The 15,945-nt window shown below is 38.2% G+C and overlaps 1 protein-coding gene across 1 annotated transcript in view; it reads left to right on the top strand.

Moving 5' to 3' along the window:
- Positions 1 to 15,945, top strand: part of SDCCAG8 (SHH signaling and ciliogenesis regulator SDCCAG8) — a 114,980-nt gene that overhangs the window by 54,345 nt on the left and 44,690 nt on the right. The window contains exons 14-15 of the mRNA XM_070950574.1: positions 2,279 to 2,406; positions 11,885 to 11,993. Of these exons, the coding sequence (XP_070806675.1) occupies positions 2,279 to 2,406; positions 11,885 to 11,993 (237 nt within the window). The remainder of the gene's footprint in view (positions 1 to 2,278; positions 2,407 to 11,884; positions 11,994 to 15,945) is intronic.

Genomic DNA, 15,945 nt, shown 5'->3' with positions numbered 1-15,945 from the left:
AGTCCAAACAGGAAGTGCAGCCAGAAATACTGTTTCATTATTGTAAGGCTACATTCATAGAATCTTGCAAATCTGAAAGTACATTTCACACACACACACACACACACACACACACACCTTTACAATCGAAGAAACTAAGGAAGATCCATTCTGAGATGTTTGCCATGTCCCCATTCCTTCAGTGGATTGAGATTGTGTTTGTCTGATCATGTCTAGTCTGAGGCTTTTTCTCCTGTCTCCCCAGGTGATTTCCATATGCTATCACTTTCCTTGTTATGTCTGCCACCTACTTTTCACACAGAAATCATAGGAGGACCCTAGATTGCATGCAAGGTCTGCTTGGGGCAATGCTAGCCCATTCAGAGGAAGAGATCACAAATCCCTAGAACCAGAAGATCCCAAGCCCAGAGCCACTTCATCTTGTCAAGATTGACCTGAAGCCTCTTTTTCCCCATCCAAACCTTAACAGCTTCCAGATACCAAGGCAGGATGTCAACAGCATTGCTTAGTGTGCCAGGGGTAGAGATGTAAATCTGGATATTGTAATGTGCTGATGATAGCTCATTCCAGTGTGATGGATGATGATGGATGTCACCTAGTAGCTTAATGTACACATTAAGCAGGAGCAGAGATAGTACTGAACCCTGTGGAACAAGAGCCATGACTAGGACACCTCACTCTCAATCAATGCCAGCTGGAACCAACATTAGAGGAAGGAGGAGAACCAGCATTGAACTGGGCTGCCCAACCCCCAAAGCCAGTCCAGAAGGATACCATGATCAATGATATTGGTGCATGACCTCCGTTCTTGTCCTTCCAGAAGTCATCCAGAAGCATAATCAATATTGTTTCAGTCTCACATTCAGGTGTGAAACCCAACTAAAAGGGGTTCACCATTCATGTCATACTTTATTATTTTACATTAAACCTGTATTTCGAAATAATAATTCAAAGCCAGTGATTTGATCTTGGCTGCTTTTATATGTAGCTACTACCATGGAAATGAGTGCATTTGAAGGAAGTTGACTTAGCAGGCAATAGGATTTGGCCACTTTAGCATTGTGTGGGCTAGCAGATAATATACCTTTGATCATATTGATCACCTGAAATTTTTGATAGTTGGCTCCATATTGTACAATGGTGTTATATAAAATTATCTTCCTTATAGCCAGATTCTGTGTTTTCAAATGGACTACCCAAATTTGACCGAACTAGATCCTTTTTTTCAAAATTAAAAGTTCCACAATTGGTTATTCTGTTCATTTTTTTTTATCTCCAGCACTCTTGAAAATCAGGGATGTCCCTTGATTTTGTTCATTGGGGAAAGCATCGGACCAGCTATTCCAGTTATCAAAGGAATTTTAACAGAATTATCTGTTCTAGTGATAAGAAAATCCCTTAAAGGATGGAAGAAAGTATCTCTGAAGCATGATTTTTATCAAAAGTCATCCAGATATTAATCATAGTGCCAGTACTTGAGATTGAGGATTTTAGAAGAGCTAGGCCCAACAAATAAAAAGAACTTGATATCTCATAAATTAACACACTTTTTATTACATTAAATTCTGCATCATAAATAGTGATAATGTATTTGTGCAACTTAATTTAGAATGTATCTAGAAGTTGTTAAATGTGTTGCTGTAATACACACATCTAGAATGAATACTTATTATAGATGATGTCAGGTAAGAAAATTGCTGTAAGCCGGCCAGAGTCACGTTAAAATGAGATGGGAAATGAAAGAATAAATGAATGAATGAATGAATGAATGAATGAATGAATGAATGAATGAATAAATAAATGCATTGTGGCTGTATACGATAGTATGGGACCTGAGCAGAATATTGTTAATAGAGAACCAGAATAAAGGCACATTTCTTAAATATCTATGTGTAGTTTATTCTTGTCTTGTTTCTCCAGAACAAGCTATTAATAATATAGCTGTTTTTAAATTTGTTTTGCATTTATGTATGTTATATATGTATCATGTATGTTTAAAACATTTTGTACAATTGCTTTTTCTATTACTGTTCTTAAAATTATTTTAACTTTTAATTTGCAGTTGTATTATTCACAATTTTGGATCGAAAACTACTTACAAAGAAATGAATATAATTACTTAGTATCCTCATCCCAGGGATCTGCTATTTTGTATTATTCCTGCCCTATGTGCCTTCTGCATATAAATATATAATAGATCTTATATGGTGTGGCCTTGCTTTTTTTAAACTTGTGTACTTTCTGAGCTTACCGAGCCTCCCATCTTTTTTTTTTCTAGATTAGAAAAAGACAACATTCAGCATAGCTTTAGCAATGAGGCAAAGACTCGAGTCCTTCAGGCTCAGCAGAGAGAGCAGGATCTGACACAGAAGATGCGGCAAATGGAGGCCCAGCATGATAAAACTGGTAGGTGGTCGGGAAAGATTAGAGCCTGGGCACTCACTCACAAGCCCGGCCCATGCCTTACTGTGAAATGACATCAGGAACACCTGTAACCTTTGGCTGGCCGAAGGGAGCAGATGCTAACTACACCGGAGATTCCGAATTACATATTAGTTAGCGTTTAAAAGAGAAAATGGAAAGTATTGCCCACTGTCTGTTGATTTCAGAGTGCTGCTCTCACATCTGTTGCACCATCTGGATTATGAGTTTATTTACCTGTGTTCAAGAAACGTAAAGCTGAGAGGGACCACAACAAAGTAGAAAAACAAAGGGTTTATTTTTGGCTGGATTTTCAGGCACACATGTTATATAAAGAAAATAGCATCAGAAGCTCTGCAGGAAATGCTCTGAGCTTACAGTTAAAGTCTCCTGAATAGTACTGAACAGTTCCCACAGTACACACATTATAGCTACTCTAAAAGCTTAATGAGTTTGCTTCAGAATCCAAACTGGAGAAAAGCTTTAGCCATTAATTGGTACTTAATTCACTGTCGCAGCTGGATGTAATTCACTGGCTCCAAATTAATATGTTCCTTTATTTAATCTTCGTTGCTTCACACATTTTTGGAATTTGTGTATTCTGTTCTACTCAAATTTAGATATAACTTTAATCTTCTGTAGCTACAAGAATTTGCAGTACAAAGTTTAAATTGATAAGTATGGGATTTTGGCAACAGCTGATAATATCACTGAAATCTGATGTCTTTCAATACAGTATTTTAGTTCAGCTAACTTATCTTTCTTTACCTTTATAGTGTGAAGGTGAAATTGTTTCATGGAAATTCTGACAATATTTGTGTAGCCTTTTAACACTGCTTTTTAAGGTTTACATCAAAATGTACTATGTGTTTAACAGCAAATACATAACAAATTTCCATATACAGAATTGCAGAAAATACTCCCAAAGCGTGCATTTTCAGAACTCAACCTCTGAAACCAAAATTGTAATGAATTTAAATGTGCAATTATGAAATAACCCTTGCGGTAGTAAGCCGTGAATCATATATCTCCAACCTTCCTAAATCTGTGTATGTAATCTAAACTAGTTATAAATTGACATTTGTGAAAGGGAAAGGAAAATAAAATTCAATCATGATTTTACTTTTTCTAAATATTTTACAAATTTCCCCAAAATTGACAGTAATTATGAGGAATTACTCGTGGCCTAAATATGCAAGTTAGCAAAATGTGGATTCAAGTCAGATTTCACATTGTGTTTATAATGTAATTCACCTTCACAAGTGTGCATGCACAGTGGCTTCTGTGAAATGAGGTTAACTCACCTAAAGATTTGTTTTGATTAAAATGCCTATACCACTTTTCCAACAAACTAGAACTATTATCATTAAATATGCTGAATTCCAAAGGCGACTGTTCGTGTTAAATCTTATACAGTGTGGGCTTGCTTCTGTGTCTGAATACAATCTGCATACTTTTTAATTCATGAGTTGTGAAGCAACTCTATAACAAGTAAATGGATTGTAGAACTTTAGGAAATTAATTGCAACATGTTAAATTAAATCTGATCATGCCCATGATCCGCAAAATTGAAGATGCTAAAATATTTGTTAAATTTTATGGGTTTTTATTTTCAGAGTTAGGTGAATTTGTAAGGCTTTATTTCTTTTTTACAAGCCTTTGCTTTTTCAGACACTTCTATCTTTGAAAGAAGGCTAGAGGTGCCTTTTATTATGCAAAGATATATTTCACTATTTCCCCCTCAATGTGTTACTTGTTTTTGATTTCTCGCAGTTCTGTAGCAATAGAAGTGCGGTGATTTGTATGTTGAATAAAGTATGCTGGTCTGTGCCTCTACCTGAAGACAGGTTAGAATGGCAGAGAATAGTTTCTGGGCCTGTGCACCTACTAGTTACGTTTTCAGTTGGAAGTATTCTTTAGTTTGTGGCCCCAAATCAGGAGAAATCTGGAGCTGAGCTTTAATTCATAAAAGCTAATACCTTTTAATAAATATGTGTTAGTCTGAAAAGGTGATACAAGACTCCTTCTGATTTTTGGCCACCTTAGACTAACACTTTTACAGTATGTGTCATACACCAGTGCATAGTGGATGACCCTGTTCCTCTGATAGTAGATTGCTACTGTTCCTTTTTTTTCCCCTGTCCATGCTTGGCATATTAATTCTACTTCTCAAAATCTGGTATGAGAATGAAAGCAATTTTATTATTGCTGTTAAGGTCATTACTGCCTTTTGATTGACTCATATGCCACCAAGGCAGAATGTATTTAAACACCAACTTAGATGAGTCTGATTTAAAATCTTTGAGGTAGAATAAGTCCTGCTTTAGTTTTATTTATTTTTATTGCCTACTGATACAATGAGGTTATTCCTCTCCCCTTTTTAAGGAAGCAAAGTTTTATGGTTTTGTGTTTTATGTTGTTATCTTTATTCTAATATCTATTTAATCTACTTCTTGTAAATTATTTTTTAAAAAGAAGAATAGGATTAATTTTTAAATAAATGCACATACATTCTTTTATATCGCTTAAGGAAATGTCCTGGTCTGGCAAATCTATTTTTTCTTATAATTAATATTACATTTTTTAATTATTATTTTAATTTATATGCCCCCCTTCTCTGGAGGCTCAGGGCAGCTTACAATGCGCTAAGCAATAGCCTTCGTTCTTTTGTATATTTATACAAAGTCAGCTTATTGCCCCCACAACTGGGTCTTCAATTTACCTACCTTAGAAAGGATGGAAGGCTGAGTCAACCTTGAGCCTTGGCGAGATTCGAACCTGCAGTAATTGCAGGCAGCTGTTCTTAATAACAGGGTGCTTTAGACCACTGTACTACCAAGGCTCTTTTATAACCTGCTTGCTCTTGGTCAAAGTAGCCTATAACAGATTCACTAGCAATACCTTGAATTAACTGAATCAACCAAAGTTCAGAATTTTATATGTGATTGTCATGTCCCAGCTCATGAATAATTGTGAATGATTACTTACTTTATATATTTATTTGAATGATTTGTATGGCTGCCCATCTTTCAAAATGCTGCTTGGGCGTTTTCTCAGAGCAAAAACCAAAAGCAAAAGTTAGCTTGTTTAGTTACCATCTTTTGCTGGTCATTCTTCTTAAATAGCCAGGATAGCATTTAATTGACAGCCATCTTAATTTGAAACTGTGTTCTGTTTGAATTCTACAGTAGTGACACAAATCCTAGCAGGCCAATTTTTTCTATAAATGAACATAAGTATTTGCTTTATGATTTCATTCCACATAAGTGTATTAAGGGGAAAGGGACTATTTGTGGCATCTTTCTACATTCTATACAACACTTCTGTGTATAAGCAGCTGTGACTTGGCACAGATATGCAGAACCAGTTGTCATTTAGTCTTTTCACTCATATCTGTAAGATCTTCATTAATCTGCTTACATTTGAGAATGGTACTTCATGTCAAGTGATTTTTTTAAAAGAAAAAACTACAACAATGGAGAAGTAAAAGACAGGAAAAAAACACAGGAAAAGAACTAATCTGAATAGTAATTACATTAAATTGCATGGAGTTTTATCTGTTACTTTGTTAATAATTATAATGTTACTTTTTCAGATAGATTCCTAATCATATTTTTCCTGCAGTTCCTATCCTTTCCAGTGATCTTAATTCTTGAATTAATTGAAAATTTCTATCAGTCAGATGGAATATGGCAGGATTGTTTGCATAGTTTGAAAATATCTGACAAATTATGGGATTGGTATTTTCATTTTAAAAAAGGGGATAAAACTTTTATGAATGGTATAGACTAGCTATATTTATGATATTTCCCCCTTGTTAATATATTAATATTCCACAACTTGCTGCACTGTTTCAGTACTGTACATTGGTGGGTATTAATTGTGAGTGAGATGTCAAGTGACAGATTCAAATATTTCATGTTTTTCCTATACACTGTTCATATTTTATAATTTTGCTATATAGGTTTCAAAAAAAACATTGTGGGCAACTAAACCAGATGAAAATCATGTGTGTGTGGGGGGGTGTATATGTAATCCATCATGCTATGTTTTGTAGTACCAATGTTGGGCAGAGCACCTAAAAGGAGTAAGAAATAGTAAGCTGAAGAAATTAAAAGACATGTAAGAAAAAAAGGAAAGGAAGTTTAGGTAAAATTAGATTACACCATCCCTATCTTTGCTAACATCTCTATCTTTGCTAACCTGCCATTGCTTCCACCAGGCCCATATACCAGCTCATACAATGCCTTGTGTTTTTTTCTTTTTAACTTTTCTCTTACAGGAATTCATCAACCGTATCAAAATATGACTTTCTTTTCCTTCCTTCTCAACCTATTTGCAATTCAGTCCTTCTTTATTCTTTCTACATGACCAAGTCACCTCAGTATATTTCTTCATTCATTAAGCATTCATACATTCTTTACATCCTATCTACATCTTATTTCCCCATACATTAAGCATCCTGTTCCCACTATTTTCAATATGTTTTTAAGTTTCTTTTGTTATGTTTTCATTAAATAGACTGGGTTTTTTTCTTTCCACCTTTTATGTAATATACACTTTGGACATTGCTTATTGGTAAATAATGTATATATTGGAGCTAGCCAATCAGTAGTCCTGTCTTGGTAGGTATTATCATGGATGCACTGACCTTGTCAAGAGCAGATGCAGTTGGCACACTAGCTTAAGGTGGGCAAAGATGCTCCTATTTACATCTTCTTGGGCATCTGCTTCTTGGTGAATCCAGATGCACTCACAGACTGCAAACCTGATTCTTTAGGGAAGTGTTGCTCCATTTAAAACAGGTTGCATTACAGTTCCAGAATCCATCTATCACTCTCTCAAGCACTTCTGCCAAAGATTGGCTTCTTATTATGAGGAATCTTGTCATATCTTCACTGGGTTTAAACTGAAGTGTATCCATGAACATGTAAGCATAGAAAGTACATCATTAGAATCTTCTAATCTTAATTAGGATGAATGTAAGAGATTTTTACATAGGAAATTTTGTTGTATCATCTTTCTTCTATTCTTAATGTGGTAGATCTTTCATCCAGTGATTTGGAATAGCTGCACTAGAAAAATCAGTGTAGATGTAGTAGCAGTAGCAAATTACAACATCTTCTTTGCCATTGAAGCTGTAGTACATTCTTTAAAATGGTCTCTCCCTTCTACTGATTTATTCTGAATTTCCTCCACCATTGCTGTGGTTGGCATCCCTATTTTCATTCCTTTGAACTTCCTGGAAAACCAGTAGGCTTCCTGGAAAACCAACAGGCTTCCTGGAAAACCAGCAGGTTTATCAGCATAGAGAAAATATTCAGAGGCAATAGCCTCTCCCATTTCTTTAAAAATATGGACTTCTCTACAACCATAAATTACATTCAGAATTAATGTTTATGAATAATAAACTATATTCTCCTAATTAAATAGTCATCTTACTGCCCTGAAGAGATCATAATAAAAAAAAATGCCCTACCTGAAATAATTTGGGGTGATAATCCTTCACTTGCCATGGAGGCAATACATTTCTGAACTACTAATTTGATAGGAGCCAGTTTGGTGTAGTGGTTAGAGTAAAGGTAAAAGTTTTTCCCTGTCCAGTCATGTCCAACTCTAGAGAGCAGTGCTTATTTCCATTTCTTAGCAGAGGGAGCCAACATTGTCTGAAGACACTTCTGTGGCCACATGGCTACCATGATTATATGCTGAGGCATGGAGAATCCTGTTATTTTCGCACCGAAGTGGTGCCTATTTAACTACTTGTATTTATATGATTTCCACTATCTCAAATATCATAATTCTCTATTTTCTCTGGTATTTTCAATTTGCAGATTAACTCATGAGATAACTCCAGCCTCCATGCAAAAATGATTTTGATTATAGTAGAAATATTTTCCCAATGCCTCATTCTTTACACCCAGACTAAAATAGATAAGGGCAACGCAGCATATATTGGCGAAGGACCTTATTACAATATAAGAAAATGGAATGGAATGGAATGGAATGGAATGGAATAGAATAGAATAGAATAGAATAGAATAGAATAGAATAGAATAGAATAGAATAGAATAGAATAGAATAACTGAGTTGGAAGGGACTTTAGAGGTCTTCTAGTCCAACCCCCTGTTCAGGCAGGAAACCCTATACCATTTCAGACAAATGGTTGTACAATCTCTTCTTAAAAACTTTCAGTGTTGGAGAATTCACAACTATTTCTAATTGTCAGGAACTTTCTCCTTAGTTCTAGGTTGCTTCTTTCCTTGATTAGTTTCCATCTATTGCTTCTTGTCCTGCCCTCAGGTGTTTTGAAGAGGGAAATACAGCAGGGAAATGTGTTTGGTATCCAGAAGGATCAAAAAACAACCTCCTATTGAAAATACAATAACTCATAATAATAAACCATGGCCAAAACATGTAGATATTTATCTGTTATGGCATTGTTAAATTGTTTTTAGAGTATTATCTGTAAATATCATTATGTTTAGCATAATTACAAAGAATGCATGATCATGTTTGGTGGTTTCCATGTTAAAGTATTTTCCATGAATAAATGTTTTCATTTTTCATTAGCCAAAATGTAATGCTAATTCATTGATAAGTGGTGGATGATGGGATAATTTTATTAGTTTTTCAGACTGCAGTTTGGGGGAAAAGCAACATGTATTGAGGCAATGTTTTCCTTGTATTTTTCCTCCCTTTTAAATAGTAGTTTGGGCTTCAGAATCTAAAGCATTTTTGTAATTCATTTTAGCTCCCAATATCTTAATGTTTGGGACCAAGCCAACAATTTCAGGATGATTTGTTAGGTACTAAAGTTGAAGAAACTTAGTTTAAAAATGGAGATGATAGGGTTAGGGTTAGGGTTAGGGTTAGGGTTAGGGTTAGGGTTAGATAGGAAATAGCATTAGGTTAGATAGGAAATAGCATTCTGTAGAATTTGTCATAGGGCAATTGTATTTGTATTTGTATTTGTATTTATTGAATTTGTATACCGCCCTACTCCCGAAGGACTCAGGGCGGTGAACAGCCATAAAAATAAAACATGGAAATACAAAATTTAAAATAGAGATAAAACAAATTAAATAAATTTGGCTGAACCATATTTAAAACCCCAATAATTTAACACCAAATTTAAAATTCCCATTTAAAAGCGGAGAAGTTTAGGTCAGGCCGGCTTGCTGGAATAGGAACGTCTTAAGCGTGCGACGGAAGGTACGCAGATTCGGAATCCTCCGTATCTCGGGGGGGAGCTCGTTCCAGATAGTAGGTGCCCCCACAGAGAAGGCTCTCCCCCTGGGGGCCGCCAGTCGACATTGTTTGGCCGACGGCACCCGGAGGAGCCCCTCTCTATGGGAGCGCACTGGTCGGTGGGAGGCTATTGGTGGTAGCAGGCGGTCCCGTAGATAACCAGGTCCTAAGCCATGGAGCGCTCTAAAGGTGATAACCAAAACCTTGAAGCGCACTCGGAAGACCACCGGGAGCCAGTGCAGCTCGCGCAGGAGGGGCGTTACATGGGAGCGCCACGTCGCTCCCATCACCACCCGCGCAGCTGCACTCTGCGCCAGTTGGAGCCTCCGAGTGCTCCTCAAGGGGAGCCCCATGTAGAGAGCGTTACAGTAGTCCAGACGGGAGGTGACGAGGGCATGAGTGACCGTGCGTAACGAGTCCCGATCCAGAAAGGGACGCAACTGGCGGATCAGGCGAACCTGATGAAAAATCCTCCCGGTCACGGCCGTCAAGTGCTCTTCTAAAGACAGCCGTGAATCCAGGAGGACACCCAAGTTGCGAGCCCTCTCCCTGGGGGCCAATGCTTCGCCCCCAATAGTCAGCGATGGCACCAGCTGACTATATCGGGACGTCGGAAACCACAGCCACTCGGTCTTGGATGGGTTGAGTCTGAGCCTGTTTCTCCCCATCCAGATCCGTACGGCCTCCAGGCACCGGGACATCACTTCAAGGGCATCGTTGGGGTGGTCTGGGGTGGAGATGTACAGCTGGGTGTTGTCAGCGTACTGATGGTACTCCACCCCGAAACCACGGATGATCTCGCCCAGCGGCTTCACATAAATGTTGAACAAAAGGGGCGAGAGGACCGATCCTTGTGGCACCCCACATATAAGGGGCCTCGGGGTCGACCTCTGCCCCCCTGTCAACACAGACTGCGACCGGTCGGAGAGAAAGGAGGAGAACCACCGTAGTACGGTGCCTCCCACCCCCAACCCTTCCAACCGGTGCAGCATGATACCATGGTCGATGGTATCAAAAGCCGCTGAGAGATCTAATAGGACCAGGACAGAGGAACAACCTCTGTCCCGAGCCCTCCAGAGATCATCCACCAACGCGACCAATGCCGTTTCCGTGCTGTACCCAGGCCTGAAGCCCGACTGGAACGGATCTAGATACGTCGTTTCATCCAGGTACCGGGGAAACTGTCGTGCCACCACACTCTCGACAACCTTCGCAACAAAGCGAAGGTTGGAGACTGGACGATAATTAGCCAATATTGTCGGATCCAGGGAAGGCTTCTTGAGGAGAGGTCTCACCACCGCCTCTTTCAAGGCGGCGGGAAAGACACCCTCACTCAATGAAGCATTTATAATCCCCTGGAGCCAGCCTCGCGTCACCTCCCGGGAAGCCAGCACTAACCAGGAGGGGCACGGGTCCAACAAACATGTGGTCGCATTCAGTCTACCCAGAATCCTGTCCACGTCCTCAGGGGTCACAGAGTCAAACTCATCCCAGATAACATTCTCAGGACCTGCCTCCGTCATCCCCACTGGATCTACCCAGTCGGAGTCCAGATCTTCCTGAATCTGAGTGATTTTGTCATACAGATACTGAACAAAGTCCTCGGCTCTTCCCTCCAAGGGGTCCTCCCTCGCTTCCTGGTGGAGCAGGGAGCGGGTCACCCTAAACAGGGCGGCCGGGTGGTTATCTGATGACGCAATAAGAGCAGCAAGATGAGTACGTTTCGCTGCTTTTATCGCCACTAGGTAATTCTTAATATGAGATCTTACCAGTGTCCGGTCAGATTCAGTGCGACTGGCCCTCCAACTACTCTCTAGGCGTCTTTTCCGGCGCTTCATCTCCCTCAGCTCCTCGGTAAACCAAGGAGCCAGGTGATTGTGTATTTCCTTGTAAAGAGAAAGTGCCAGCTCTTGTTTTTAGTGAGAAGCATTGAGATGTATTATTCTTTGTTTAGAAAACTTCTATAAAATTGATTTAGTATTTGAAGAAAAAAAGAGAAAAGCTTACAATTCATATCAAGAAATGTGACTATTTATTTGTCCTAATACTTTAGTTTTCTCTTTGCTATGGTTAACTTTTTCAAATGTAATTTGTGCATAGTAGTCAGAGTAAAATTTTAAAATGCTTCTAAAATTCTTTCTGTAATATCTAAATCCTGATATTCAAAAAATTCTTATCTATATTTGTATATATATATGATTATTGTTTCTAGTAAATGAACTGGAATCGTTACTGAGTTCCCAGAATGCTCTTCTATCAAAATTAAAAGAAGAATGTTGTCAATTAGCAAAGAAGCTTGAACATGTCACTGAAAGAAATAGGTAAAGAAAGTCTGTAATTTTCCTTATGAAGCTATTAGAAAGTATTGAGACTTCTTTATTATTTGTAAGTGCTCAAAATAATGCTGCTTCCCATAGTAAGACAGCATTTTAATTGCTCTAGACTTTGACTGTCAGTGATCTTTAATCTCTTTCCTTCCTTCTCTTACTCCCAATGAACACATTTAATATGTGGACAAAAGCAGATGCTGATTACAGCCAATCTATAGTAGAGACATTATATGCTCATACTAATGAGCATCTATATATGATGTGTATCAATATATAATGAGTGTATAATTGTGTGTGTGTGTGTGTGTGTGTGTGTGTGTGTCTCTCTCTCTCTCTCTCTCTGTGGTATACAGTGGTGGGCTGCAACCGGTTTAACAACCGATTCTGTAAGTGTGCATGCACACGGGCTTCGCATGAGCGTGCATCTAACGTGCTTGTGTGCAGCGTTCAAAGTACAGCAATTTGAAGCTCAGCTGCTTACCTTCTAAGGCAGCCCTGGTAAGTAGAACAGCGGAGGTGTGAAAATCAGCTGTGCCGCGTGAATCAGCTGAGCCACAAAGAAGGAAATACAGGACAGATAGGGCAGGAGCGAGTGGGTGGGGCCAGCTGATCATCAGAACTACCGTTTCGCCTGAACCAGTCCGAACTGGTAGCAGCCCACCACTGGTGGTATGTATATATGTATGGGCTTCTTCCTCGTCCATACTACAAAAATAATTGGTGATTCCTAATTGAAAAGAATGAGAAAGAAATTTGTGTACCACAGTAGTTGTAATCACAATAGATGTGCAATATCAGCTTTTTAAAAAGTTCCCATTTTTATTAACTAAATTAACTGAATAATTTTAATACATTATGGATTGCAAATTATTAGTCTTGTGCCTCGATTACTTAAACACAAGATATAAATCAGTTCTTGAATAAAGTTGTTTCTGAGCAGTGGTGGGTTGCTACCGGTTCTCCCCGTTTTTTGCGAACCGGTAGTGGAAATTTTGAATAGTTCAGAGAACCGGTAAATACCCCCTCTGCCTGGCCCCGCCTCCAATCTATTCGCTGCCTCCCGAGTCCCAGCTGATCAGCTAGAAGGAAAAAATCAGAGTTCACTTGACAAAGAAGAAGAAAAAAAAAAAAACAAGACACCTTTGCTTTAAATTGAGAAGCCAAGAAGCCTCCCAACTGATCAGCTAGAACCAATCCGCTCCTTGTAAACTGCTCGGTGGTGGTAGATTGGCAATTGAGGCCAAGGTACCTGAAATCGGTTTCCGATGCTTTCGGTGGTAGCAGAGTGGCAAAAAACTGTTTAAACTCTTGCTGCGGCGCTTCAAAGGGCCGCCCTACAGCTGATCAGTGGTAAAAGGCAGTGTGGTGGTAGACAGGTGCGCTCCAAAAACAAATAGGTAGACCGGAACGCTCCAAAAACAAATGGGTAGACCGGTATGCTCCAAGAACAAATGGGTAGACTGGTACGGCTCTGCAAGTAGTTAAAATCCTGGTAGACCAATACCTCCGCTAAAGCCTAAAAAATTGTTTGTCACATGACCATCAAACCATGCCAACAAAATAAGCCACGCTCACAGAACCGGTAGTAAAAAAATTTAGAACCCACCCCTGTTTCTGAGGTACATATTCTTGGGTAAGGGATAAATAAATACATAAGGAATTGTTTATTCATTTTGCACACTACTTATTTATTTATGAATGTGCACTATATGTCATCCTTTAAAAAAAAACAAGTACCGTGTTTTCCCGAAAATAAGACCCTGTCTTATATTTTTTTGAACCCTGAAATAAGTGCTTGGCTTTATTGCCATGCACTCAAAAGCCCAGTTGGGCTTATTATCAGGGGATGTCTTATTTTGGCGGAAAGAGGGTATTTGATTCAGATTAAGTTACAAATGTTCAAGGGATAATTATTTGTACAGTTAGGAATTGAAATGCTATTGCTACATTTGGCATCTTTTTTCCTGTACTGTATGTTAATCATGTTAATCTGAATGGAAGTGGAACTTTTAACTAAATGTTGTATTGTGAAGTGCTTTTCTATAGAGCCAGGCCATCTCCTCCATTGTGTTGAGTTTTCATTGGGAACTGGTATCCATTCTTATTGACAGAGGCGGGAGTTGTAATCCATATCTGGAAAGAACATATGCCTTTATAGAATAGTATAGCAATACCTACCCCACCATTACTGCTTATAGCTTGTGCCTCACTTGTGCCTTTATCTCCTTGAAATTACAGAATAATCTCCAGGGCACTGTTCTTGAAATAATTATTAGCAACTTTGTTGATGGAGATTGGAGCATTCTGCAACTGAGAATTACATTTAGAGTGATTAATTAATCTGATAGTTTGTCAGTAATCATGGTTAATCCATTCTGAAACTGCTTCTTTATTAAAATTTGCGTTGTGCAATAAATAATTTGCTGGCAAAATTAATAATGATTGTGTATGAAATGACTATAGATTGGAAAAAATGTAATAATTAATGTATGTTTCTTATTAACTATGTCATGAATGCATATTCTAAATGCTAAGAAATTCCTTCAAGTTGACACTAACATTTATAAATAAGATTTGGAATATAATTAAAAGCCATCTCTCCTCAGATTATGCCTCTTAAGATATATCAGAAGTTAAGCATTTTTACAGGTATCAGGTATCTGTGTAAACTTCCTTGTATAGATTAATGATGCAAATTAAATTATAGTTAAGTGCATTACTTCCTTCATTTTTAGGTTTTGGCTACCTTTACGGTCTAGGATTACCATATTTTTGGGGGTATAAAACGCACCGGAATATAAAACGCAGCTTAGTTTTTGGGAAGGAAAATAGGGGGGGAAAAATCTGCCTACCAGGCATTCATCTGGCTAGCGTCCTTAGTCTGGTCAGCTTCAGCACATTAGTTTGCTGGTTATTTATCCCCTGCTTGGGGATAAAAACCAGCTTCTAAGGCACAGCTGAGAGGAAGCAGCAATGAGAAAAGCAGGCAAAGCACGGGGGGATCTCTTCACTCGGCTAGCGCCTAATTAGGGCTGAAAAAAGCTTCTAAAGAACAGCTGAGAGTCGGAGCAAAGCATGGAGAGATCGCTTCACTCGCTAGCACCTTGTTAAAGCACAGCAGAGAGTCAAGGGAGCAGGCAAAGCTCGGAAGATTCCTTCACTTGCTAGTGCCTTGTTAGTGCCTCGTTCGGGCTGAAAAAAAGCTTTGAAAAAGCTACATTTGGCGTATAAGACACACCCAAATTTTCAGCCTCTTTTTGGGGGGGGGGAGGTGTATCTTATACTCCAAAAAATATGATATATCTGTTTTGGTGCTATAGTATAGTATAATATAATATAGTATAATTGACAGTAACAGACCACTTTGAACTATTTCATGCAACCAAGGAGGCCCAAGCAAAGCTTCTTAAATGTTAATTTTTTTTAATATCAAAAAACAAAGTGTTTTCCATATTAAATATACTTATTTGTTGGCACAGTGCTTTTGTTTATTAAAAAGAATTTTTCTACCATTTGAACCAAGAAAAGGATATAATATCTTAAAATAGTCTTTGAAATTTTAGTATATTGTAGTACTGCTTAAGTTTAACAAAATATAATGTATTAAGGTTTATACTTCTCTTGATAAGATTGTCAAGAAGTGAATTATATTGATTAATATATAGAATATCTTGGGACTGATTATATCCAGGGTATGTAAAGATGCAGTTATCTTACACAAATAGATAGCAAACCAGCTTTATTGGATTTAGCTGTTACCTTCACTAATGTATAATATTTTTGGCAAATTGTTCAGTGGAATCTATAATAATAAAAAATTAGCTTGAGCAAAAATTTTCCCACATACATAGGCGGATCTTGGACATACTGAACTTACTCCCCTCCAGCTGCACATCTAGCTCTATGTAGGACGTGGAATTGTAATAATACAATACTTCAGTGT

This window comes from Pituophis catenifer, unplaced genomic scaffold (assembly GCF_029215685.1).
Source record: "Pituophis catenifer annectens isolate HBS135680 unplaced genomic scaffold, rPitCat1.0.hap2 SCAF_1, whole genome shotgun sequence".
Lineage (NCBI taxonomy): Eukaryota > Metazoa > Chordata > Lepidosauria > Squamata > Colubridae > Pituophis > Pituophis catenifer.
This window is presented reverse-complemented; position numbering and strand designations above follow the sequence as displayed.